This window comes from Natrix helvetica, assembly GCF_964273705.1.
Source record: "Natrix helvetica genome assembly, chromosome: 1".
Lineage (NCBI taxonomy): Eukaryota > Metazoa > Chordata > Lepidosauria > Squamata > Natricidae > Natrix > Natrix helvetica.
Window position 1 is genome coordinate 151,478,319 of NC_138548.1, and position 25,184 is coordinate 151,503,502.

The 25,184-nt window shown below is 42.2% G+C and overlaps 1 protein-coding gene across 1 annotated transcript in view; it reads left to right on the top strand.

The window, feature by feature from the left end:
• The first annotated feature begins 349 nt into the window (after positions 1–349).
• Positions 350–25,184, top strand: part of TNFAIP6 (TNF alpha induced protein 6) — a 31,748-nt gene continuing 6,913 nt past the window's right edge. The window contains exons 1-3 of the mRNA XM_081938492.1: positions 350–486; positions 19,206–19,343; positions 20,939–21,100. Coding sequence (XP_081794618.1) covers positions 393–486; positions 19,206–19,343; positions 20,939–21,100 — 394 coding nt within the window. The 5' untranslated portion in view covers positions 350–392. The remainder of the gene's footprint in view (positions 487–19,205; positions 19,344–20,938; positions 21,101–25,184) is intronic.

Genomic DNA, 25,184 nt, shown 5'->3' on the forward strand with positions numbered 1-25,184 from the left:
CCAAAGAAATTATCTTGCAATCAATTCACCTGTCCAAAAGCAAAATTGTAAGGGGAAGCTTGCCACATATAAAAGTGTTAAAAGATATCTGAATATCTGAAAGCAGGTCAAAATTAGACATTTGCTTTGGCAATTGGACAATTGCACATTTACAATGACAGACTTCGGACTTTCCTTTAAGGGAAGCAGAAAATGAGTCAGCCACACAAAAAAATCCAGTTTTATTTGTGAGCAATCCTATGACCACTTTAATTGGAGAAGGCATTCTGACCTCACAGATGAAAACACTATTTAAGTTCTGCCAACCAGATGTTCCACTAGCAACTAAGCAGCTGCGAGCAGTGGTTTTCCAGGCTGCTTGAACAGAAGGTACAGAATATTTAACCGAAAAGATGATTGCTTTAACTTTTCTTTTTGCCTTGTTATGGGATAAAGGTTTTAGCTGGGGATTCAAGGATGGAGTTCTTCACAATTCTATTTGGTTAGGTAAGTTGATTTTTATTTTGTTTGTGCTTCTATTTATAAATGTTTAACTGCAGAAAGAGCTACTATTTCAGTCCCTGCATTAATGTGTAGCTTGCATTAAAGGTACAAATCTTTACTGAATAATAGCACCATGGACTTAATTCTTTATTTTCCATTTTAAAAGATGTTTTTGCAGAGATCTGATTTAAAGAAAAGGAATGCCACTGAAACATGAGCTGTGAGAGCGATGCTATCAGAAAGCTTGAGCTATACAGAAAGCTAAACCTCTAGAGATGTATACGGGGAGAGAAGAGATTTAAAGAGAAACAGCTGTGTGAGATACATAACAGCCTTTCCTTTGAACATAAATAATTCCTGGAAATGCTGCATTTTCTCCACTGCTTAATTTAGATGTCCTAACTTAAATTTATATTTCCTAACATGGCAACTCTCAGATGAGTTCAATGACAGCTTCCAATCATGCCCAACTAGCATGGCTCAAACAGTTGTATGGTAGTTGATGGACACTATAGTCCACCCCATGTGAATGGCACTAGATGTGGAAGGCAGTCCTATTTCTTCTGCTCCAACTCTTCTCTTTCCTACCTCTTTAGTCGTACTGTTCTACTCGTATTTTAATATTCTGGAGCCATCTCTGTTTCAGGGAAACAGAGCTTTGCTTATCTAGGTACAGAACTGCAAAAGGGTCAGAATACTGGTAATACCCTCCACAGCTTACTAAACTTCTCAGCATTTTTCATCCTATAGCATGTTGGCTGATATTGCTGAAAGCTGAAGTTATAGAATAACAGAGTTGGAAGGGGCTTTGAAAGTCTTCTAGTCCAAGTTTAGTTTAGTTTAGTTTAGTTGCGCTTATAAACCGCCCCTTCTCCCAAAAGGGACTCGGGGCGGTGTACAGTCCATACAAGAAATACATCATATAAATAATTAAATAGTTGAACAGTTAAAATTATTAAATAGATAGATAGATAGATAGATATGGAGGAGGTTAAAAAGAAGGTTTTAAAAAGAAGGTTTCAACCCCCTGCTTAGGCAGGAAACCCTACACCACTTCAGACATCTTCTTAAAAACATGTTGGAGTATTCACAACTTCTGGAAGCAGGTTGTTCCATTGATTAATTGTTCTGTCAGGAAATTTCTCGTTTGTTCTAGGTTGCTTCTCTCCTTGATTAGTTTCCACCCATTGCTTCTTGTCCTACCCTCAGGTCCCTTGGAGAATAGTTTGACTCCCTCTTTTTTGTGGCAGCCCCTGAGATATTGGAACACTGCTATCATGTCTCCCCTCGTCCTTCTTTTCATTAAACTAGGCATACCGAGTTCCTGCAATTGTTCTATGACTAGATGTTCTCCCTCTCTTCCTGAAAACCATACATCTGGATACAGTCAGATGTTATGTGGTGGTGGTGGTGGGGAAATTATGTGGCCCAGAAGGTATTTCATTCTCTCCTAAGCTCCTTTTGTACAGATCCCAGACTTTCAAAACTTGCATCGTTGCAAGCCACCCATGAACAATAAAACAATCTTCTAGTAGCCGCATGAGGAAAAGAACAAGGCAGCATGAAAACTTTCTGAAACCCCTAAAATTCTGGGGGCGTTAGGGTGGATTACAGCTTAATCCACCCACAGTTATTGGAGCTGCATAGCCTAGATATTTGAAATCTAAAATACAACCTCATCATACTGTATGCCCCAAAGCTGCCAGCTCATTTTTTGCTCCACTACAGGCAGCCATTGCCCCCACAAAATAGGGGGGGAAAAACATGCTCCTTAACCAGAAAAACATTGTCTGTTCCACAACGCAAGTCTAGTCATGTCAAGTCTTCCTCCTGTCAAGCTCAACATTCAGTGATTTTAGCAGTAGCATAAAATTGGTTGGCTATACTGCCAGCCTCCAGGATATATTTGCAATCTAATATACAGCCTTGGGATTTTTCTGGGAGTGTCTTATCCAATATTAACCAGGCCACTCACCTTGCTTAGCTTTTCTGAGATTAAGCCTAAATGTGGTTTGTTTGGCTTGGGCTTAGCCTGGTGTTGTAAACACAGTACTTGTGATTTGTAAACTACAGATGATGGAGTCAGAGTTTGATTCTGTGGTCAGCAGAGGACATGTGATAACAAGCTGGGGGAGGGAATTTTAGCGTGTTGTGAAGTGAAACTTTTCCTAAAAATCTCTGGTTTGGACATTGTTCTTTCCAATTTTTTTTTTAAAAAATTCTGGCAGTGTAAGCAAACAGGGTAGGAACCCTTTTTTATTTATTCATCTTACGGAAATATAATTGCCCATTCACCGGAGTGGCACCACTAGTTCAAACCCCAGTTAAAACTGCTCTTTCCAATTCCTCATTCACAACGTCAGATGGAGAACTACTGGTACTCTTGTTGTTGTTGTTTTCTGCTGAGAGGGGGAGAAGCATTGGAACAGATATTAGCCTGAGGAAACCCTCAAGAAGCATATCTTAGGTAGCTCTTGCTGTTCAGAATAGTGCTGGGTTTGATGGATGAACTGTATATCGATAAAAAGCAGTTTTGTATGTGTTTCAAATAATTTTATCCAAGGTCCTGGTTATCACATCATGTTATTTCAGAATGAGTTTGGCTTGGTTTCAGTTTAGTGTCTTCTGTGAAGTCAGCCACTGTGATTCATAAACCACAGCTTAGAGTTTAATGAATGGGGAGAAATCTGCAACTCTTCCAGGCCCATGTTGCTGGCCCAGAGCCGTTCTGGACTGGACTGCTAAAATTCAGCAAAGCTGTTTGGGCAGAATATCCTGGGCCAAAGCAAGACACATGATAGGTACACGAGATAACTTAATTTTGCCTTTAAACCACTCCCTTGCTGGTACAAAATGGAAGCATTATTTCAAAAATCATTTGAATGATAGTGGGCAATATTCAGCCATCATTAAAGTCTCGCTAAGATGAATATGCTGCGTTCAACACAGAATATCCATGCCCGGTGTTGCAGAGAAAGCAGAAAAAGATATTTGTTGGAAATGGTGTGGTTTTTTTTGAGGTTGGGGGGGCTGAGACCATCCTAAGCCACAGAGGAAAGAGTGGGTTGAAGGATCAGTTTGGCTCGGTACTTCGTTTCTTTCTACTTAAAAGGATAGTAATAGCACTTAGACTTATATACTGCTTCACAGTGCTTTTACAGCCCTCTCTAAGCGATTTACAGAGTTCAGCATATTGCCCCCAACAATCTGGATCCTCATTTTACCCACCTTGAAAGAACAGAAGGCTGAGTCAACCTTGAGCCTTGTGGGACTTGAACTGCCAGACTGCTGGTAATCAAGCAGTCAGCAGAAATAGTCTGCAATACTGCATTCTAACCACTGCGCCACCATGGCTTAGTGAGATAGAGAGAAAGACATGGTAATAGTTCAGTAAAGCACATGCAAGTTCACATCTTTTGAGATATTAATTCATTTTGTGAAAGGTTCAGTAGTCTTGCCTGAAGATGAGGTTTGGGTTACATAGACAATATTCCCCCCACCCCCCGTCATACAAAGAAGAATATATATTTTTAATTCCATTTAGCAGATACCTTGTTGTCTTGAGTGTTATTCAATGTATGGCATTATAAATACAAAAAATGTATGTACTTATTATGCATATGACAACATTTATATATGCATGTTACCCATACCACATTTATACCTGCTGTTGAAAATAATTCTTGGCTTGATATGGGTCATACTTAGAACTCATACCGAACTTCATAATCCTTGTGCCTCAACAGAATGCTCTGGCCATGTACTCTTCCTTGTTTTTTCCCTCTACTCTTTTTCTAATTTTATTTTTAGTACTGTTGTCACATGCTGTGGAAACTTTCTTTTCAAATAGAAAAAAATGCTATAAATGTCTAAATAAGCTGTGACGTTCAAAAGTGAGTCCGCTTCCATCCCACATACAACATTGTAGGCCTCTAGAGCAGCTCTGGGATAGGATATTTTAAATCTGACATGGCCCAAATAATACCACTTCTATTTCTATAGAGGTCAACTAAAGTCACAAATATACAAAAAGAAACAAAAGGGAATAGAAATCTCAATTCTATATCTTTTTTTTTCTCCCTTAAATGTTTTAGCCAAATGTAAACTTGGCTTTTCATTCTTCCTGGATTCATTTAGCACATACAGAGAAAAACCGGGGAGGGGACAGGGAGAGGCAGAGTGTCAGCACCAAGGAAAGAAAAAATAATTAAAGATAAGCATTGACCTGGGATTGAGCATTTCCAAATTAAATATTGCCCTCTTTGGGAGTCTATAGGCAAAATGGAATACTTCGGTAATTCTCTCACATATGAGGGCAAACACCAGAATAACCACTTTTCATTAAAACAATTTAAATGCAGATTTGAGCAGTTGAAAAGGAAAACATTTATTAAGTTGTATCATTATTACATTCACATCTTCCTTCCTTCAAGGCTTGAGACAATTGCCCCTTCCACCTCAAGCCAAAAGATAACCTTCCCCCCCCCAGCACTGATTATGTTCATATGACACACACACACACACACACACACACACACACAAGCTTATTTTTGCCCTCCCCAGCCCCCAGGAGCACTCTGGAAGCCTCCTAAAGGCTATGCACGGCCATTTTTGCAAAGGGGGTGGGATTTCGGGAGGCCAAAAATGCTGTATTCAGCATATAAAATGCACCCAGATTTTCACCTCTTTTTTTTTTTTTTTGAGGAGAAAAAGGTGTGTCTTATACTCTGAAAAATACGGTAAACCATGCTTACATCTTCTAGCTGGCAAGAACTACCCGAAAACAAGAGAAGACTGATTGACTGACAAAGATAAGGAGGAAGGGAAAAGAGAAAAGGAGGGTGCTTCTGATAAATTAGGAGGATATAGGTAGTCCTCAACTTACAACAATTCGTTTAGTGACTGAAGTTACAAAAGCCCTAAAAAAGTGACTTATGACTGTTTTTCAAGCTCATGACCCCATGATCAAAATTCAGGCACTTGACAACTTATTGTTTATTTAGTGTATGATGAGAACATGACAGAAGTAAACATACACACACAATCCATGTAATTATATACAACTTCTATGCAGGTATGGCAGTGGCTTTATAACCAGATGTCTAAATCAGTTATCCAGGTGATTTCCTCTGGCATTGCTTCATGCAATTCTTCTAGGGAACAAGGGAACTCACATCGTGGGAAATCTTGCATGATCTGTTTAATAGTTTGCATATCAGCATCAAGTGAAGAGTACTCCACTCCTCTGCTCACAATAGAATACCTTATGCCACCAGGCTTGAAATTTTGGGTTTGGACAATTTAGAACTATGCCAATTAAGGTCTGACCTAAGCGTAGACACAAAATTGTCTGCTACAACATCCTACCTACCGCTCCAAACTTGATTGCAGAAAATATGACTTCAGCAACAGAGTGGTCAATGCCTGGAATGCACTACCTGACTCTGTTGTTAGATCCTCAAACCAGTGATGGGTTCCTACCGGTTGGGCTGAATCAGTAGTAGTATGGCGGCCTGGGTCACTGGAACCGGCAGCAACCCAGGCCTGCCACGCCCCTGAACTGGTTCCCTGGTCATCACCATAGCCACCGCCATCTTGTTTTTGAGTTCTGTGCATGCGCAGAACAATTTTAATTGAACTGTGCATGCAGGACGCAGCCAGTGCGTGCACGCAAAGCGCACAGATGAGCAAACAGGGCAGTAAAGCCAGGCAGAACCCACCCCTGCCTCAAACCCCCATAACTTTAACCTTAAACTGTCTAGCATGGACCTCACCCCTTTCCTAAGAGGTCCGTAAGGGGGCGTGCATAAGTGCACCAGCATGCCTACCATCCCTGCCCCGCTGTCCCCATTTATTCGTACTCATTTCCTGCATTCAAGTCCATGTTTATACTTATACCTGTTATCTCATACATGCTTGACAAACTAAATAAACAAACAAACAAACAAACAATCGCACCAAGGGGAAGCTTTCTATCCCCACTGATCCAGGACAGAGGCACTCCTTTCTGTATCACACCTAATTCTGTTCTATTTCAACCAGACAGAGCGAGGCAGGTCAAAACCAGGTGGATCGGTAGAAGGATCACTAATGGTCAGGCAACAAGAAGGTATCTTGGATCATTCCTCTCTCCAAGCATTGTCAACTGACTCATATTTATGATGGTTGCAATATCCTGGGATTATGTGATCCTGGGGTCCTCTTTGGTGACCCTCTGAGAAGCAAAGTCAATGGGGAAGCCAGATTCACTTAACAACTACCTCACTTAGCAACAGAAATGTTGGGGTCAATTGTCATAAGTTGAGGCTAACCTATAAAGGCAACATGCTAAGACAGTGGCTGAATCATCACAACACCCAAACCATTCCAATCTTGTGCCATCTTTTCTTAAAAGTTTCATGCAGTCCTGATTAAAGCTACAAGAGGGGGCTTGACAGACATGGATTGCTAAGGTGAATATAGCTGTGACATCTCTAAGCCAAAAAAAAAACCACCCAACCCTATGTTCCACCATGAAGGAAAAGTTCATATTCCAATGTATTAATCCTGCTGGTTGCCTTTCCATAGTAGAGAAGCATAAATATGTGCAAATGGTGTTTATATTTTCACATCCCATTAGAAAACAGCTTTTTTTCCCCAAGCCTCCCAGGGAGAAGGATTTCCTCAAACTGCTTTGAGTACTCTAATGATATCCAGCTGGGATTTTTTCCTGTGCTTTGATACCAGAGCGTTCAATTCTCCATCTCCCAGATACAATGCACTCTGTAGCACTTTTACTATATCTACGCAATTATAAAAGTATAAAGTGGATTGTTGTTAGTGAAAAACAAAATCCTGTGTCAGCCAGGGAGGAAAAGTTGCATCACAGGAAGTATTGAATAAAGAGCTGTTAGAAGTCAATCAGGCCTTGCCTCCATTCTTTACCCAGAATATAACAACTATAAATGCTTGTTTTGTTAAGGATGGAAGTAGGTTAGCATTCTTTATGTGCCATTACGTTGACTCTTGACTTTTAGTGATCATATAGACCAGAGGTGGGGAATGGCTGGCTCGTGAATTCTGGGAGTTGAAGTCCTCAATTCATAAAGGCGCCATCACTCTCCGCCCCTCATATAAACAGGATTATCTTCTCCAGGATTATCTGTCTATATTTTGACCCCTCAAGTCAAATCCGTTCCAATACTGCATTCATCACCACTGCAAATGAATCTATCCAACTTACTGCTGGACACCTGCTTTCTTTCCATCTTTTCCAGTATTATAGACTCTTAAGCGAGATGGACTTCAAAGCAATACAATATAATACCTCCTTCTATACCTGATCAGAACCAATTTGTTTGTTTCTCCTTCCCAACAAACACTGAAAAAGTACTTGAAGTAAACAAACAAATTTCCATCCCAAATTTCCATTCCATTTTCTTTGTTCTACCTAAAGAATGGTCCCAAACCCACTTCTTCTGACCTTTCAATAATTTCGTCTGATAAATCCTCCTTGGCAATTACATAGCTGGGATGTTATTTTCTAAACTATGCATTGGTTTAGTAAATGCCTTTATCGAGACTTTTAGATTTTGGACATAACTTTATTGCATGCGTATCAGTGGAAGAGATTAAAGCATATTTTAAATTCTCTGTTAAAATTAATTGAGTTTAAAATTTATTTTTGAAATAAATAGGTAGGTTACAACTAAGTAATTTTTAAAAATGATATTCAACTGAACATTATCCTTAATTATGTTACTGTTATAGCTCTCCCAAATCCCAAATAAAAAAATTTATATTATGGAGGAAGTAAAGACTAATGTTATACAAGGATTGATCCTGTTATGACTGCATATGTACAAGCACTAAAAGAAAATAAAAGAAGCAGGAAAAAAAACATAAATGGGAAGATAACACAGAGACTGTGTTCATTTTGCATAAAGCCATAATATCTATTTGTTTCATTTTGGCTTGGCTAGTGTATATCTGGCCACAGAGGGTTATTCAACAAGGCATGATTAAAATGAAATATGGCCCAGCATGATGTATAAATAGTCATTAGTACAATTACTGGTCAGTCCTTTGATGAGACAAAGATCTAGTGTACGATGCTTTTAAGTAGGACCGCACCATAGAAGATTATGCTTGCAAATAAGAACTCACTCCTTTATCTTTCATAACAGAACTGTAGGGCCTTTCAGATGCCTCCAGGCTGATAGAAAATACTCACCTTCTTATTTAAAGTTAGTTTTTCTAATCTGCCCAGATCCTTGTGTTAGCTACTCATACCAACTACAGTGGTTTCCACCAAGGTCCTCTGTTCCAGTGGGAACAGAGGTTTAATCCTATTGGTTGAAGGGTCTGACAGCTCCCTATAAAAAGGCTGCTGTCAGACTCAACCTTCGCTGGATTGTTCTTACTTGTTGTGTTATAATAAAGAGCTGTTGTTACCGTTAAGCCTGTGTGTGCCTATCCATTACCCAATCTAACACTGGCGATGAAGGTGGGATTGGAAGGCAACTAGGCGAACTAAAAAGAGCGTAGCAATCCAGCAAATATATCCAGCCCGGAGCTCAGCGCAGCTTCAAGCAGCCATTTTTGGCAGCCTAGAGGCGCACCAAGCCACCAAACAAGGCCCAGCCAAGGGGCCTGGAAGAAACCACCACGGCACTCAGGGGGCCGCAACAGAGTCACCTACCACACATCAATCAGACAAGTCCGCACCAGGTGGCCAAAAAAGCTGAAGGTCATAGTCCACATTGAGGACTCTCCATGAGATCGACACCACTAGCCTCAAGAAGCAGCACCTTCGCACTCCTGACATCCGCCTACACAATTACCAGGGAAACCAGGTCCCTATCGTGAGCCAAGGTGCCTTCCAGGTGAACTTCAAACACTTCAGTGGGAAACTCTCAGTGACAGTGGTCAGGGGAAACCTGCAGAGCCTCCTAGGGCTAGATTGATTCCAAGCCCTGGGCCTAGAGGTGACCGGTATCAACGCCTTGAAAGACGACGGCGCTGAAGCCATTTTTAAGGAGTTCGAGGACGTCTTCGGCACCAGTCTGGGTAAGTATGTGGGGACCCCAATTTCATTTAATTTGGACCCCAACATAGCTCCAATAAGGCTAAAACCCAGGAGAGTGCCTTTTGCTCTCCGCCCCAAAATTGACAGGGAAATTGACAAGCTCGTAGGCCAGAGAATCCTAGAGCCGGTTGATCATGCACACTGGGAGACCCCTATAGTGACACCTGTCAAATCTGATGGGTCAGGCCGCATCTGCGCAGACTACAAATGCACAATTAATAAAGCGCTGCAACAAAGCGCCTACCCTATACCCATTGTACAGCACCTCCTCCATTCATTAGGCCCCGGAAAATTTTTCGCTAAATTGGACATGGCATAGGCATACCAACAATTGCCTGTAGATGGTGCTACAGCAGAGGGCCAAACCATTGTGACGCACGGGTGCATTCAAATGTCACTGCCTGCAATTCGGCGTTAGTATCGCCCCTGGACTGTTCCAAAGCATAATGGAATGGCTTTTGCAGGGGATTCCAGGAATCGTCCCCTATTTCGATGACATCTTGGTATCGGCTGCAAATGAGGTGCAACTTTTAAAATGAGTACAAGCAGTTTTGGCTAGAATTAGAGACAAGGGCCTCCGTCTCAAAGAGGAGAAATGCCAAATTAACGTGCCAAGGGTTGAATTCCTAGGGTACCTGATTGACAGCTCTGGGATTCACCCGACCATACAAAAATTAAAGCAATTCAGGACGCCCCTACACTTTGCAATCAAACCGAGCTGCAGGCTTTCCTTGGACTCCTTAATTTCTATAGCGTCTTTCTTAAACAGAAAGTCACCGTTGCTGAGCCCCTACATCGTCTCCTAGCTAAAAATGCGAAGTGGTCCTGGGGAAAAGCCGAGGATGCCGCATTTGCCGCAGTAATACGACTCCTGTCCACGGATTCTTTCCTCGTCCAGTACAGTTGCCGTTGGTGCTGACCTGCGACGCTTCACTGTTCAGTGTCGGCACCGTCCTCAGCCACCATATGCCCAATGGAACCGAAGCCCCTATTGCATTTTACTCCAGGACCCTATCCGCCGCAGAGCGGAACTACAGCCAGATGGACAGTGAGGCTTTGGCTGCTGTGGCAGGAGTAAAAAGGTTCCACGAGTAACTTTATGGATGGGACTTCGAACTGATTACAGATCACAAGCCATTGTTGGGTTTACTGGCTTTGGACCGTCCTACCCCAGTGTCTCTGTCATCCCGCATGGCCAGATGGACTATTTTCCTGGCTGCCTACTCCTACCGCCTTATCTACCGCCCTGGCTCCACTTTGGGGCACCCTGACACTCTCAGCCACTGCCCGCTGCCTGAACTTCTTGCTGACCCTACCCCCAGATGCCAGTCCTCCTCATTGACTGCCTGGAGACTGGGCCTGTCTCATCCAGTGACGTTGCCCGTCACTCTGCGAAGGACTCCACCATCAAGCAAATTTTGAACTGAGTGTGGAAGGGGTGACCCAAGGGGCCTGTGGGGCTGATTTTAAAATATATTTTGCTAAACGCGACAAATTATCTGTGGTAAATGGCTGTCTACTGTGGGGGGACCAGGTTGTTGTTCCACCCAAACAGCACATTGCAGTATTAGAGGCTTTACACATAGGGCATCCTGGAATAATGAGGATGAAGTCTTTGGCTAGGAGTTACGTGTGGTGGCCTTATATGGACAGGGAGATCGAAGAATGTGTGGCTACCTGCACACCGTGCCAGGAGTCCAGACCAGCTCCCCCACAGGCGCCCGCTAAGGACTGGGAGCGACCTCAAGCACCATGGTCTAGGGTGCATATTGACTTTGCTGGCCCAGTTTATAGCCAGACATTCTTAGTAGTTGTGGGCGCCTACTCGAAGTGATTAGAGGTAGTCCTGATGACCTCCACAATGGCAGAAGCGGTCATCAAAGTGCTACAGAGACTTTTCTCCATGCACAGCCTGCCCGACGTCTTGGTCTCTGACAATGGGCCCCAATTCATGGCCATGCAATTTGAGACCTTCCTAGCAGCTCAGGGAATCAGGCATGCCCTGGTCACACCATTCCATCTGGCCTCCAATGGTCAGGTGGAGAGAATGGTGAGATCTGCAAAAGAGGCCCTCACTAGGATGGGCCAGGGAGATTGGCAAACACGGATTGACCATTACTTACTAATTCAGCACATCACGCCCAGTGCCCCTCTGAGCTTCTCATGGGTCGCTGGCTAAGGTCCCACTTAGACCGGCTACACCCCAATTATTCTGCCTCATTGCTCCCAGACTCCATAAGCAAGATTCAGACTTTTAGCTTAGGGGATTCGGTATACGCCCACAACTACACCGGGGGAAGTCTGTGGATTCCTGCCACAGTGATAGGCATCACCGGCCCTTGCTCTTACCTCCTAGAGCTCGAGAACGGTAGGAATTGGAGAAGGCACATTGACCAACTCCGTGGCTGCCTCTCCAACTCCACTCTTAGACAACCAGAGGTAATTCCTGCATGAGTTAGCCAAAGCCCTACCCAAACAGAGCAAACACTCACTCCTTACACAGTCAGCTCAAGCTCGAGGGTACTGGGAAACCTATCTGGTTTTGTTGCAGGCCCACAGCGAGCTCCGAGCGAACCGGCTCCAGAAGCTCCAGCTGCGGCCTGTAAAAGGTTCCAGGAGCTTCCACCAAGCGGAGCTGCAGAGCAAACAGGTCCGTCTGACCTGTCCAAGGAAACCCCTCCTACTGAACTGTGCAGGTCAGGCAGAGCTACACAAAAGCCCGCCTACCTGCATGACTACGTTACCAGTAGGATTGTTCCATCTAAGAGGAGATGGGTGTTAGATACTCATAGCAACTACAGTGATTTCCACCAAGGTCCTCGGGAACAGAGGTTTAATCCTATTGGTTGAAGGGTCTGACAGCTCCCTATAAAAAGGCTGCTGTCAGACTCAACCTTCACTGGATTGTTCTTACTTGTTGTGTTATAATAAAGAGCTGTTGTTACCATTAAGCCTGTGTGTGCCTATCCATTACCCAATCTAACATCTTGTATGCTACTTAATGCTATTCAGAGGCTTAATATAGAGATGGCAGGGAAAGCAGGAGCTCCACAAAGCTCCCATTCTGACCATTTCTTGCCCGAGACTTTCAACAACATCTGATCATGCAAGGTAAGTCTAATAAGCTTACCGGTCTTTCAGAAATTCAGATGATCAAGTGGGGATTCCCCATTGCTGCTGCTGCTACTCCCAAGTCACCCACTCCTTTAGCTGTAGCAGCACTGCTAGAGCCAAAGACATTGGAAGCCCTGGAAATTTCCCTGGAATTATTGTTGGGTCCCGTCTTCCTTTTCCAGAGTGGTGAGGTGGCCTATAGGTGGAGCCCTTGCCTCACAATCAGGAGGTGGTGAGTTCCTTCCTAAGTAGAAGCAGATATGTCTCTTCTCTGGGCACAATGAGAATATATCTGCTGAAAAAAGCTCCACATTCAGGGGTGAAATGCTACCGGTTCTGACCTGTTCACTAGGACCAGTAGCAAAAAATGCTAAGGTTCTCCTGAACCAATAGTTTAAAAAAAGCCTTAAAAAGTGGGGGGAAAGGGTCCATGACACTCAGCTGGTGCCGTGCAATCGTCGGACCCTTTTTTCCACCATTTAAAGCAATGCATTACTAGTGGTTCTGGCGAATAGGTAGTAAAAAATACTTTAAAAAGTGAAATAAAGAGGGTCCAGTGATAACGTGGATCAGGTGTTGAGCCGCACATCATCGGAACCATTTTATTTCACTCACAGCTGATCCACGTGATTGTCAGAACCTTTTTTTTCACTTTTTAAAGAAATGGCAGGGAAAAAATGCTTTAAAAAGTGGGGAAAAGTTGGCCACGCCCACCTGGTCACATGACCCACCACCACCAAGCCACGCCTACAGAACCAGTGGGAAACTTTTTTAGATTTCACCACTATCCACATTGGCAACAGGAAGGACATCTGGCCAGTAAACACTCAGGTCCATTCAGTTGCCCAGACTCCATCCCGCAAGTGATTATGGGGGTCATTAAAAGAAGATGATGGCTGCTGTCTTCCTTTTCCAGATGTTCTTCTCTTTCCTGTTTGTGAAAGAACAAGGAGAAAGAGAACAGAAATGCCATAGTTGGGCTGCAGAAACCAAGATGGCCACCCTCTGGAGTGGTGAGAAGGCTTGGGCCCAGAGGCAAGTTTCCATGGTAACCATGGTGCTTTGAACTATCTTTTCACCAAAGGAACATCTGGACTCATCCAGATCATCCTTCCACAAGGCTGTCCAAACAGTTTTATTTAAGAGGGTTTGAAGGATCCGTTGCTGTTTGTTTACTTGGTCTTGTCTGTTCTGTTTTCCATCCTGTTATGGTTTGCTGCAAATCACACAGAGAATAAACAAGCAATTGTCATCCATAACAAGCATACAGAACTGTTGCACCAGCTGCATCCTGATGCAGGTAGAAAGGGGGTAGGATGTGCATTCCAATCATATTACTTACATCACTGTAAACCCTCTTGCTCCCTCACATAGACGCCAGTGATCATGGTCTCCCCACAGTCAAAAATAGCCTATGTGACTGCGTTCTTCCTTTTCTTCTGCTCTCCCTTGAGTTTTGCACCCTTATAGAGCTCAGTGCCTGAGTCCCAAAGGTCCTTTTTCAAACGGTAATAGGACTTCCTTTGTTTTGCCTCGAAGGCATTTCACTTCTCAGTTGAGAAGCTTCTCCAGTTCTGACTGAAGAAACTTCTTGCATGAGAAGTGAAATGCCTTCGAGGCAAAACAAAGAAAGTCCAGTTGTCTTTTGAAAAAGTACCTTTGGGACGACCATGATCTGGATGACTGAGAATCTCCATACACACTCAGTGCCTGAGTTTTCTCATCCTGATGGCATGGGGGGGGGGGGATCTGTACAATTTGCCAGGTGGCCCAGAGAGCTCTATTTGCCCCCTTCATGCATCTCACCCATCCAGGTTCAGTGAGTTGCTGTATTCATGCTGTTTACATCATTTCTTGGGCTGATCCAACAATATGTCATTGATGTGTTTTTCTAAAGAAACCTGGGAAAGTTACTCATGATAGATGCTGTGAGTAGCCAAATTACATAAGTCTAGTAAGTTGCTTCTGTTATGGAATAATTTTGAAATAAACAGAGAACCCTGCCCCAATTGTTTGAGCAGGACAGAGGGGAGATTCAATCTCTAAATCTAAATAAAATACCATATGAGGAGTGCATTCATGTACAATCTATTAGTCAAGCTGGAAGGATGTGAAAGTAAGATAAAATATTTTTGTTTGCATTTAAAAAAAACTTAAAACCCTGGTTATCCATCTCCTTACAGAAGATTAGCCAATCCTGCACTGATGTGTAGACATTACACATGCAGGCTGTTCATAACATATCTCAATGCTATTAAAATCAAGAATGCTGATTTAAGCTGACATTGATTCATTATTATTTACATTTAGTTAATTACATTTAATTCTATTTTATTTATTGATGTACATTTTTGTAATAACTACAATTCTATTAGTTCCCTAAAAATAATATGTTTCATTCTTCCAAAGTCCAACATTTTTAGTATTCTACTGTTGTACATTTAATTTTTCAAAATAGAATTCCTAGAATGAGCCTATCTACGTGAACATTATACCGTAATCTGAACATTATGGAATAAAGGAGCGTATACTAAATATCCATAATTCACCCCATCGGTACCAATTTTATTTACAATGTCTCTGGTTTCACTTAAAAATAATTCTGTCCTGTCAGGCTCCCTATTTCATTCTATTTTTTAACATTAAAATCATTATTGTAAATAAAATGTAAATGAAATTTGGCAGTTATAAAGCAAAATATTAATGTGCACTAATGTTTTTTTTTTAACAATGCCTTCATATTCATAAAAGCTCAGCAAATAAAAATGCTAATGGTTGCAGGCCAGATGATTATATATGTGCCTACCTGTGTTAAAGAATAACACAATGAGAACTGATAGTAAATCTCCTGGAATGGCATGATAGTGAAAAAGTAAGTGTGCAAAATGTTCCAAAGTATTGCAGAATAGTCCATTTACTTTCAGATCTGGCCAAATCTTGCCTTTTTCAGGATGGTTCTATGATTTCCAGAGTCATTCTGGAGACAATTCCATTTGCACATGTGAAATTTTGCACAACTCAAGAAAAGAGGGAAGGAAGTTACCTCGCAAGTTTACTTTCTGTTAATTGGTCATCTTTGGCTATCTATAGCCATTTGTGAACAGGCAAGTTTCCTCCATAATAATTCACAGAATTCAGACCTCTGGTGAGGTTTATAATGTGGCCTACTCGCTCCCCACTTGTTCAGGAACGCTTTATATCTTTCAATGGATTTTAGGCAAAGGACAGGCGAAATTCGCTAAGGACAATTGTAATTTACCGGGACTTCAAGGTAGAAAAGGAAGAGAGGAAAGCAGCATAGATTGTATGTACAGAAGCAGTTTGGTCAACTTAGTTTTGGGAATAATGGCTTCTGCTGATTCTCTCTCAAGGCTAAGTGGACCAAATGATGATACAAAATGGACTACATATGCACGTCATCGTGGCCTTTCCTTTCCCTCTCTTTTTAAGAAACAATTTCTTTGTTTTGTTTTATTTGCTTTAATGCTCTATTTTAAAGTTTATCCAACAATTTTTGTGTTATCCCAAATTCAAAACAGCATAACACTGTTTTGTTGGTTTTGGAAAATCCATGCTATTATAATTGTTTGATGCCGCCTTGAGATCGTTCTGAGGACTGCAAGTCTGAGTTCTTCAGTCAACTCGAGGCAGCAAAAACACTCCATGCGTTCTTAATTGTGCTTTACATGGTTACTGCCTGGAGCCACTGGGAATTGGGGGCATATGAATTTATACGTGTTTAATATTTATATATTATATCATTCATGTTATATAATTATAATTTTGTAATAGCAACTATTATTTTTATTGCATCATTTCCGCACCACTCGAATGGTCCTAATATGCTCCACATGGGGATGCTGGGATGTCTGTTCTCCATGCCTATGTTAGAACAAACAAACAAACAAAAACCCTACCTTCCAAACTTGATTTGGGGAAATATGTTCTTGGAACACAACCAGTTTTTCGCTTAAGGCTTACTAACACTTTAACGCTATTCTTCAAGTTAACTCAAATTAAATCAGATCAATTTCTGACAGCCAACGGCCAGCAAAAACACTATCCTTAGCATGGGGACAAAACAGATTTATTTCTGCTGTTTTTACGCTAAATACAATTGGACAGCCTTCCTCTGGTTCCTGAAAAGAATGTTGTAGATGTTATAATATAGGAATAGGAGCAGGGGTGGACTGCTGGGGTTTTTCAAGGGTTCGGGAGAACCTCTAGCTAAGATTCTGTGCAGTTTGGAGAATCCCCAAATCCTACTCCTGGTGGCCCTGCCCACCCTGCCTCTTCCAAGAGTCCAGTGACATGCAGGCAGGGGAGGCACAGCCTCACCATTATCATGAAAAGAAAAAAAATGCAAAAGGAAAAAGGCGAGAGCTGAGGTCAAGCTGAGCTAGTTGCTGCCTCACCGTGGATGACTCTGCTTAACTGTTTAAAAAAGCCTCTAAAAAAGCGCCCTCTACTATGAAGCAGGAGAACTGCATGCCTCATCTAGTCTGACTTTAGGTGTTTTATGATCACTCGAGCACAGTTAAGCAAGGGTTAAAAGCCTAAAAATTCCTGATGTAGGTGAGGCACGCAGTTCTCCTGCCTCATAGTAGAGGGCGCTCATTTGGGCGGGGCTTCTTCAGAGGACCCGAGGCAAGAGCAGAGTTGAAATCCTCTCTGAAACAGCTGGAAAAGGTATGTGTGGGTTGGAGGGAGGGGGAGGAATTCAAACTTCATCCTCCTGGTGTGGGGCTTTGGGCAAAGGCTGGAGGGAAGGACTCTGGCTTGCTTGTGCTCTCCCTGGGGTGTAGTTTGATTGCAGGCAGAGCCACGTTGCTTTTTCAAACCTGTAATCAGTGAAGCTGGGCTAGATCCTTCAGGGGCTGGGGGAAAGTGTGTGTAGTCCAACCCAACTTCTCTCTCTGTGTGTGTGTGTGTGTGTGTGTGTGTGTGTGTGTGTGTGTGTGTGTTTGAGAGAGGGGGGAGGAAGCGAGGGAAGAAGGAGGGGAAGGGAAAAGGAAAAGGAAAAGAAAGAAGGAAACTTCTTTCGCAAAGGAGAAAAACAAATGCTATCGCTTTAAATCAGAAATAGCATGCCTGGCTATGGAATTCTGGGAATTGAAGTCCACAAGTCTAAAAAAGTTTGAAACCCACCACCGGGTCAGTGCCTCACCAGCCATAAACCTCACCGCACGTCACTGCAAGAGTCCCCATGTGGCCTGTTTTGGATGCAGATAGGTGCAGGACATGCACAAAGGCTCAGGAGGGCAAAAAATGTACCTACCAGAAGGGTGGGCCCGTTTCTGGCCTCCAGAGGGCCTCCAGAGCCTGGGGAGGCCATTTTCACCCTCCTAGAGGCTCGAGAAAAGCCTCTGGAGCCAGGGGAGGCCAAAATCTCCCCTCGCTGTGGTGCAGGAGGCCAACTAGGCCACTATGGCCATGCATGGGTTTTCGGGGAAAGAACCCCTTGCTAAAATTTTTGAAGCCCAACCCTGAACAGGAGGCTTTTACCTCATCTCCCAGCTTTTGCAGTACCTCCATAATTCTTATCCCTGTAACTGTGGTGTCAGAGGCTAAAGCAGTGACTCTCAATATTTTGTGCACCAGGGACTGGTTCCATGGAGAGAGGTTTTCCCATAGACCAGATGGAGTGTGGTTTCACATGCTGCCTGCATCCCTCGGATGCAGTTTTGCCTGTTTGTGTGGCCTGGAATTTGGTATGCTGTAGACAGGTGTCGGTCCTTGGACTGGGGATGGAGATCCCTGGTTTCAAGGAGACAAAAGAATAGGAGTAGGAGATGGGAATCCAGGACCTTCTTGATTGCAGGAAATGCTACTACACCTATTAATCCGGGGATCCCAGAACGTTTGGGATGGGTCATGGGATTGATGGGCATTGAAAATTTGAAACTTTAGGACTTGTTGAAAGTACACTCTCAAAACAGATCCCTGAGGCATCACAAAAGAAAAAGGTACATAATGATTAGGACTTAAACTGTTCCAAACACTGATTTATTTACAGGGTTGGTCTATCCCATCATCCACAGGATGATCCCTACAGCTTCTTCCACCTTTTGTCCTTTTTCTAGGCACGCAGCCACATACCCAAACAAAATAGTGAATGGAGCCAGCCATTTCTTTAAAAGCTATTTTTATAATGAAGTTTAAAGACTAATTTGGGGCAAGAAGTGTTCTTGGCAGTACAGAAGCTTATGCTTCTCAGCATCTCAGACATCTTTTCCTTTGTTTGTTTTTTAAATTAAAAATTGTTTTAATGCAATACGCCAGCAGGTTTAAGGGATACCAAGGAACAAATTGGTGTCTCCAAGAATTACATTCCCGATGCTAATCAATTCCACATCTGGAGCAGGTACAGAATTTTTCTCTGGTTTTAAGGAGATCACGCCTCCCTCGGCCAGGAATTCATCAAGGTTTTAAAAAATCCAAGGGATTAGAAATCTCCATGCTTTAGTTTTCCAACATGGTAGTCATTATGCCAGCTTTTCTTTTTATAATATTCATTGCAACTTTTACTTTGAATTAACAGAACGAGCAGCTGGAGTGTACCACAGAGAAGGACGGTCTGGGAAATATCAGCTGACTTACGATGAGGCAAAATCAGTGTGTGAATATGAAGGAGGACAGTTAGCAACACTCAAGCAATTGGAGGCTGCAAGAAAAATAGGTACAATGGTGTAGTTGATGTCACTTGAGAGTATAATCCTGTGCAGCGCTTAGAACAAGCACTATACAGGATAATAAGACTTGAATGTATTTATCCATTATTTCCATATGTGGGCTGCATAAATATGGTCAATCACTAGGTGGCAGCACCAAAAACTCCAACCCCTTGTTGCCATCTAGTGGTTAGCAAACTTTGTGATGTCTGTCCATCACGGGCTTTTGATTTTTTATTTATTTATTTCGTCAAGTATGAATTAGATAACAGATATAAGTATAGACATGATTATGAATACATGAAATGAATGCGAATACAAGGGAATATTAGGACAGGGACGGTAGGCACGCTGGTGCGCTTATGCATGCCCCTTGAAGACCTCTTAGGAATGGGGTGAGGTTGACAGTAGACAGTCTAAGGTTAAAGTTTTGGGGAGTTGGGGAAGAAACCACGGTATCAGGTATAGTGTTTTGTTAAAGACCTGCCCGTGTTTCAAAAAGTAAGTTATAAGCAGCACAAAGGGCAATATTCTGAGAACTCTGTGTACTAGGATACACATCCATTTGGTCTTGAGTTGATCCTATGTTGAACAGATACATTTTAAAATACCCATACAAGCAGTACAACATAGGTCTGGAACTTTCACCAAAGTAAAGTGCATTCACATACATGATGTAAACCAGTGACCAATATTAACAATATGCGGCTTGGGATGCTTAGACTATCAAGTAAAATATGAAGAGCCTCATTTGTTGAACAGAAAATTCAGAATAGGGCAAGTCAGAGATATTTCAGCAGCAGGAGAAAAATATAAGCAAAGGTTTGTTTATATTTATATTTGGAATACTTTGGATTCAATTTTGAAAGTTATTTTAGAAAATATAAACAGAAGTTTATATTTTTCAGAATTAGAGTACAGAATGAATTAGTTATAGATGTGTTTAAAGCATTAGAAAATATTTTGTATGCAACGTAATTTCATTTTAATGCAGGCCAATCAGTGTACATTGAAAGTGACAATAAAGTATTCTACTCTTTGCTTGTCTTCGGACAATTCTAGCTCCCTCGACTAAAAAAATGGAGATGAGCAGCACCCCCTAGAGTCGGACATGACTGGAAAGGAGAAAACTGTACCTTTATAAGGAATAAATGAACATGGTCTGAAACACAATGTGTGTATTCTGCAGTGGATCATGTTGTGTCAAATAGATTTGCATTCCGGGTAGAATAGAAATTAACTCACCAAGACTACAATAGTGTAATGTTTTCTATTAATCAGGCATCTTTGAATAAAGATGCTCGGGACTACATTACAATTTACTCAGCCTATGCCTCCTAATAAGTTTTAATTATTATTATTTTAATAATTTCTTTTTGTGCTAAAAGGCAAAGATGACACAATTGAAAAAAATATGAACCAGGCATATACATTTCTCTGTGTCAGGGGTGGAAACTGTTTTGCTAGCAAACCCTAATTCAAGTTTAAATACCTGGGACTCTATTGTATGATAGTAATGAGCACCAGAAGTTATGAACCTGAAGTTCAGCATCCCCTCTTAGCCAACACTTGTCTTGTATGACACTTGCCTTTCATCTCTCAGGCTTCCATATGTGTGCTGCTGGCTGGTTATCTAAGGGAAGAGTCGGGTATCCTATTGTCAAACCAGTAACCAACTGCGGCTTTGGGAAGACAGGGATCGTAGACTATGGGTTTCGGCTCAACAAAAGTGAGAAGTGGGACGCCTATTGCTATAATCCCAATGGTACGTGAACATGAAATATATTTCTTACAGCTGTTTAGACTTAAAGATACACCTTTGCAAAAGTACCTGCCTTTAACTGCTGTGGCCCCTTAAAGAATAACGTACACTTAATGCTAGCAAAAACTTTTATAGGCTAAAACCCATTTCATCACATGCATTAACATATCTTGATTTAGAAACTTCAAGACTGAGAAAACTATATAGGCAATTTTAAATGATAACATTGCAAGAAAAGAAATGTAGAAGCTATAGCCAGGGATAATAATTTTATTAGCAGTGACTGCTCAGAGTAATGGGCAGTAATGCAGAAATCCTCATATTGGAAGGGTAATTAATATAAAATTGAATACTAGAGTTTGAAGGGACTTTTAAAAATTATCTGATCCATTCCCTTGCTCGATGAGGGATCCACTAAACTCGAATTTGTAACAAGAGATACACCATGACATTTTGGGCTAGTAGTCACCAATCCACAACTATTCTCACGTTATTCTTACATGTTTTTCAGAGGCAGCTGGAGGCTGCATTTTTGTGCAGTTTCTGCACCCTTATCTCGTGCAGCCTCAAGAACCTTCAAAATCACACAGAATGGGGTGTGCTTTTATACGGTTTTTGGAGGCTGCCTCCCATGGGCCAGAGCAGCCTCAGATAGGCCTCAGAGGCCTGTCAGCAAAAGAGAGAGCACTGCCTGAAAACAAGCAGTGCATGGCTGATTCTGGGGATCACATGCATGATTGGATTGTATTTTTTTAAAATAAATTGATAAAGAATTACTTCTTTTGTTTGGGGTAGGGAGCAGAGGTTCTGACCAGTTCTGGAGAACCGGTAGCAGAAATTTTGAGTAGTTCAGAGAACCAGTAAATACCACCTCTGACTGGCCTCACCCACATGTATTCTCTGCCTCCCAAGTCCCAGCTGATCGGGAGGGAATGGGGATTTTACAGTAACCTTCCCCTGCCACACCCACCAAGCCACACCCACCAAGCCACGCCCACCAAGCCACACCCATAGAACCGGTAGTAAAAACGTTTGAATCCTACCACTGGTGAGGAGGTGACATGCCAGCAGAGTCAAGTTAGGCATTTTCGGAAAATTTTGATATGCCAACCCAAAAGGTTTGCCATCACTGCACTACAGCCTATCTCTAAGAGATATCCTGCCTGTTTGAAGAACATCATTTATGTGGCGCGGCCTGCTCCATATGCAATATGGAGCATGAGAAAAAGAACTTGTCCTATGCCAGCTAAAGAAGTTTGAGCAGAACCTCCTACTGAACAAGTAAGATAGTACTTAAGATAGTATTTAAGACTTACGATGAAGTGCCCTAGAAAACCGAATGTTCTTCCAAACTAAAATGTGTACTGTCACAATGCATCACATGGTAAGAGATTCAACACTCTACAGGAGAGATGGAAAAGACAACAACTCGGCAATCGACATCATTCTGAGCAGCAGCCCCATACTGTGCCTAATTATACCGTGCTTGTATTCTAACCCAGAGTGACTTGCCAAAAGCCACTCTGCCGAAACATGCAGAAAGCAGGATTTAAAGTTCATAAACAAATTAGATCTGCATCTTCAACCAACTCCTTTTGTTCCTGTCCTACGTTCAGGGCAGACTTCATTTACAATGACAAATATAAGTTCAAATCCTTGCGAACATTCCTTCGCTTGCCAGAGTCTTTCTGGGGAAGGAGCTGTAAGGGAAACAGCTGTAAGTGAAGAGAGGGCTAGTCCCCAGGATAGGCTCCCGTGTCCAACCATGTCAGAGCATATAATGTTGTTTCTGCCAAGTCCACTTTCTCCTGGCAGCAGAACCAGTTCTTAAGCTCTTGCTGTGCCCCCGTGGTTGCTGTTTGGGAAAGTCCTACCCATTCCATCTGGCTAGCTGACCAAGCGGGCCTGAGGGCCTCGCCGCTTGTCAGTGTTAATTGCTTGTGACATTCAGCCCTGACTTGAGTTGCCAGAAGTTAGAGGTTACTCTAGGATACTTGCTGAGATATAATTCATAAGCAGGGAATGCTCAGGGGAGAGACTTTATCATTCCGTGAAATATTCTTAAAACTATTAAGTTCAAAAGGGGTTAATTCAGCATTTCACACCAAGCCATGTTTTGGTTTATCCATGGTGGTAAACAAGACTTAATAGCCCACTTCACACTTCACACTACGCCATAAATAACTGTTGAGTCTGTACATTAAAGACAAAACTAAAGAAACAACTCTTCTTACGGCTCAGAATAATTTCTAAACCCATTATGGGAAGCGGGATTTAAGTCTCAATGGTTGAAAATGCTGATCTTTTCATCTAGAGCAGTGGTGGGATTCAAATTTTTTTACTACTGGTTCTGTGGGCATGGCTTGGTGGGCATGGCAGGGGAAGGATACTGTAAAATCTCCATTCCCTCCCCACTCCAGGGGAAGGTTCCTGCAAAATCCCCATTCCCTCCCGATCAGCTGGGACTCGGGAGGCAGAGAATAGATGGGGGTTGGGGCCAGTCAGAGGTGGTATTTACCAGTTCTCCGAACTACTCAAAATTTCTGCTGCCGGTTCTCCAGATCTGGTGAGAACCTGCTGAATACCACCTCTGATCTGGAGAGCTGGCAGTCCAGCTCTTGCCCACCTAACAGTTCAAAAGCATGTAAATGCAAGTAGTTTACTAGGTATCTCTTTGGTGGGAAGGTGACAGCATTCCATGCTGGCCACATGACCATGGAAATTGTCTTTGGACATCACTGGTTCCCTCGGCCAAGAAACAGAGATGAATGCCATGTCTTAGAGTCGGACACGACTGACAAAGAAACCTTTACTTTTTAAACTGGATAATACAGTAGAACTTCTGGTCATGACCATAATTCGTTCCATAACTTTGGTCGCAACCCGATTTGGTCCTGACCCGAACCTAACCAAAATTAATGCAGCGGCCACATGAGGTCGCTGTTGTTTGGCACTTACCCAAAAAATGGCGTGGAAATGAAAATCGGCCACGGCTGTGTTTGATCGCCACCCGAGTATGTGTTCACGACCAGATTCAAATTTTTTGTGAATTTTTGGTTCAAACCCGATTTGGCCAGAAGCATTCGTGACCAGAGGTTCTACTGTATAGAGAATATGCTTCTATTCTAATAGCAAGGATCTTCAATTTTGGGGATCTTTCGTCGTTACTTGTCTGTAGAGATCTGCAATACTTTGGATTCACTTTTGAAAGTTATTTCATAAAATAATTCTTAAAGAGGAAGGTGCCATGTCTTATACTCCAAAGCTTAGAAGCAATTGTGAAGTGCCTCATCCCTGTTTAATTAGGGAACCTAGTGGCTCGTGTGGATAGGTCTGATCTGGTCTGATGATCCGCAGGCTCACATTTGAGACCCATTGCTGCCACATGGCAGGGTGAGCTCCCATCACTCGCTCCAGCTCCAGTCAACCCAGCAGTTTGAAAGCAGGTGACCACAAGTAGATAGATGGGTATTACTTCAGTGGACAATTTAACAGGGAGCCAACTGGGCCTCTCCTGAGCAATGGTGATGTCATCAGTTGATTCTTTTGTCATGGCAACACTTCAGTGCTTCCAACACTGAAGTATAATATAACCCTGCCCTGTTTAATTTATTTATGGGTTCGCTTCTTTTTATAAACAATTGTGTTTTTAATGGAAATAGAATTTTCCATTGTATGTTAGCATAAAAATAGTAGACCATAATAGTCTAATATTAGAAAGTACACTATATTCAATATTTGAGGTGCTTGATTTCTGTTATTTCCTCCTCTTTCTTTCCCTTCCTTCTTTCCTTTCTTTCTTTCCTTCCTCCTAAATGCAACATTTTATATTTCTGAATGATGAGCATTAACAATACTGTGTCTTCTTTGAAAAATTCTGCAGTTTTCTCCATGTAAGCACTGAATAATCTTTCAACGCAGAAAACACTCACAGATGTCAGGAAATTGGGAGAGGCCTTTTGTTCATAAAATTACATATAGTCCACCTCTCTTCCTTTCCTTTTGGCCATATCTTCTGAGAGGCAAATCTGATATTTTTTTTTTCCCCAAATGTATTGTTTGGGTGATAAAAAGCTTAATTAAACCA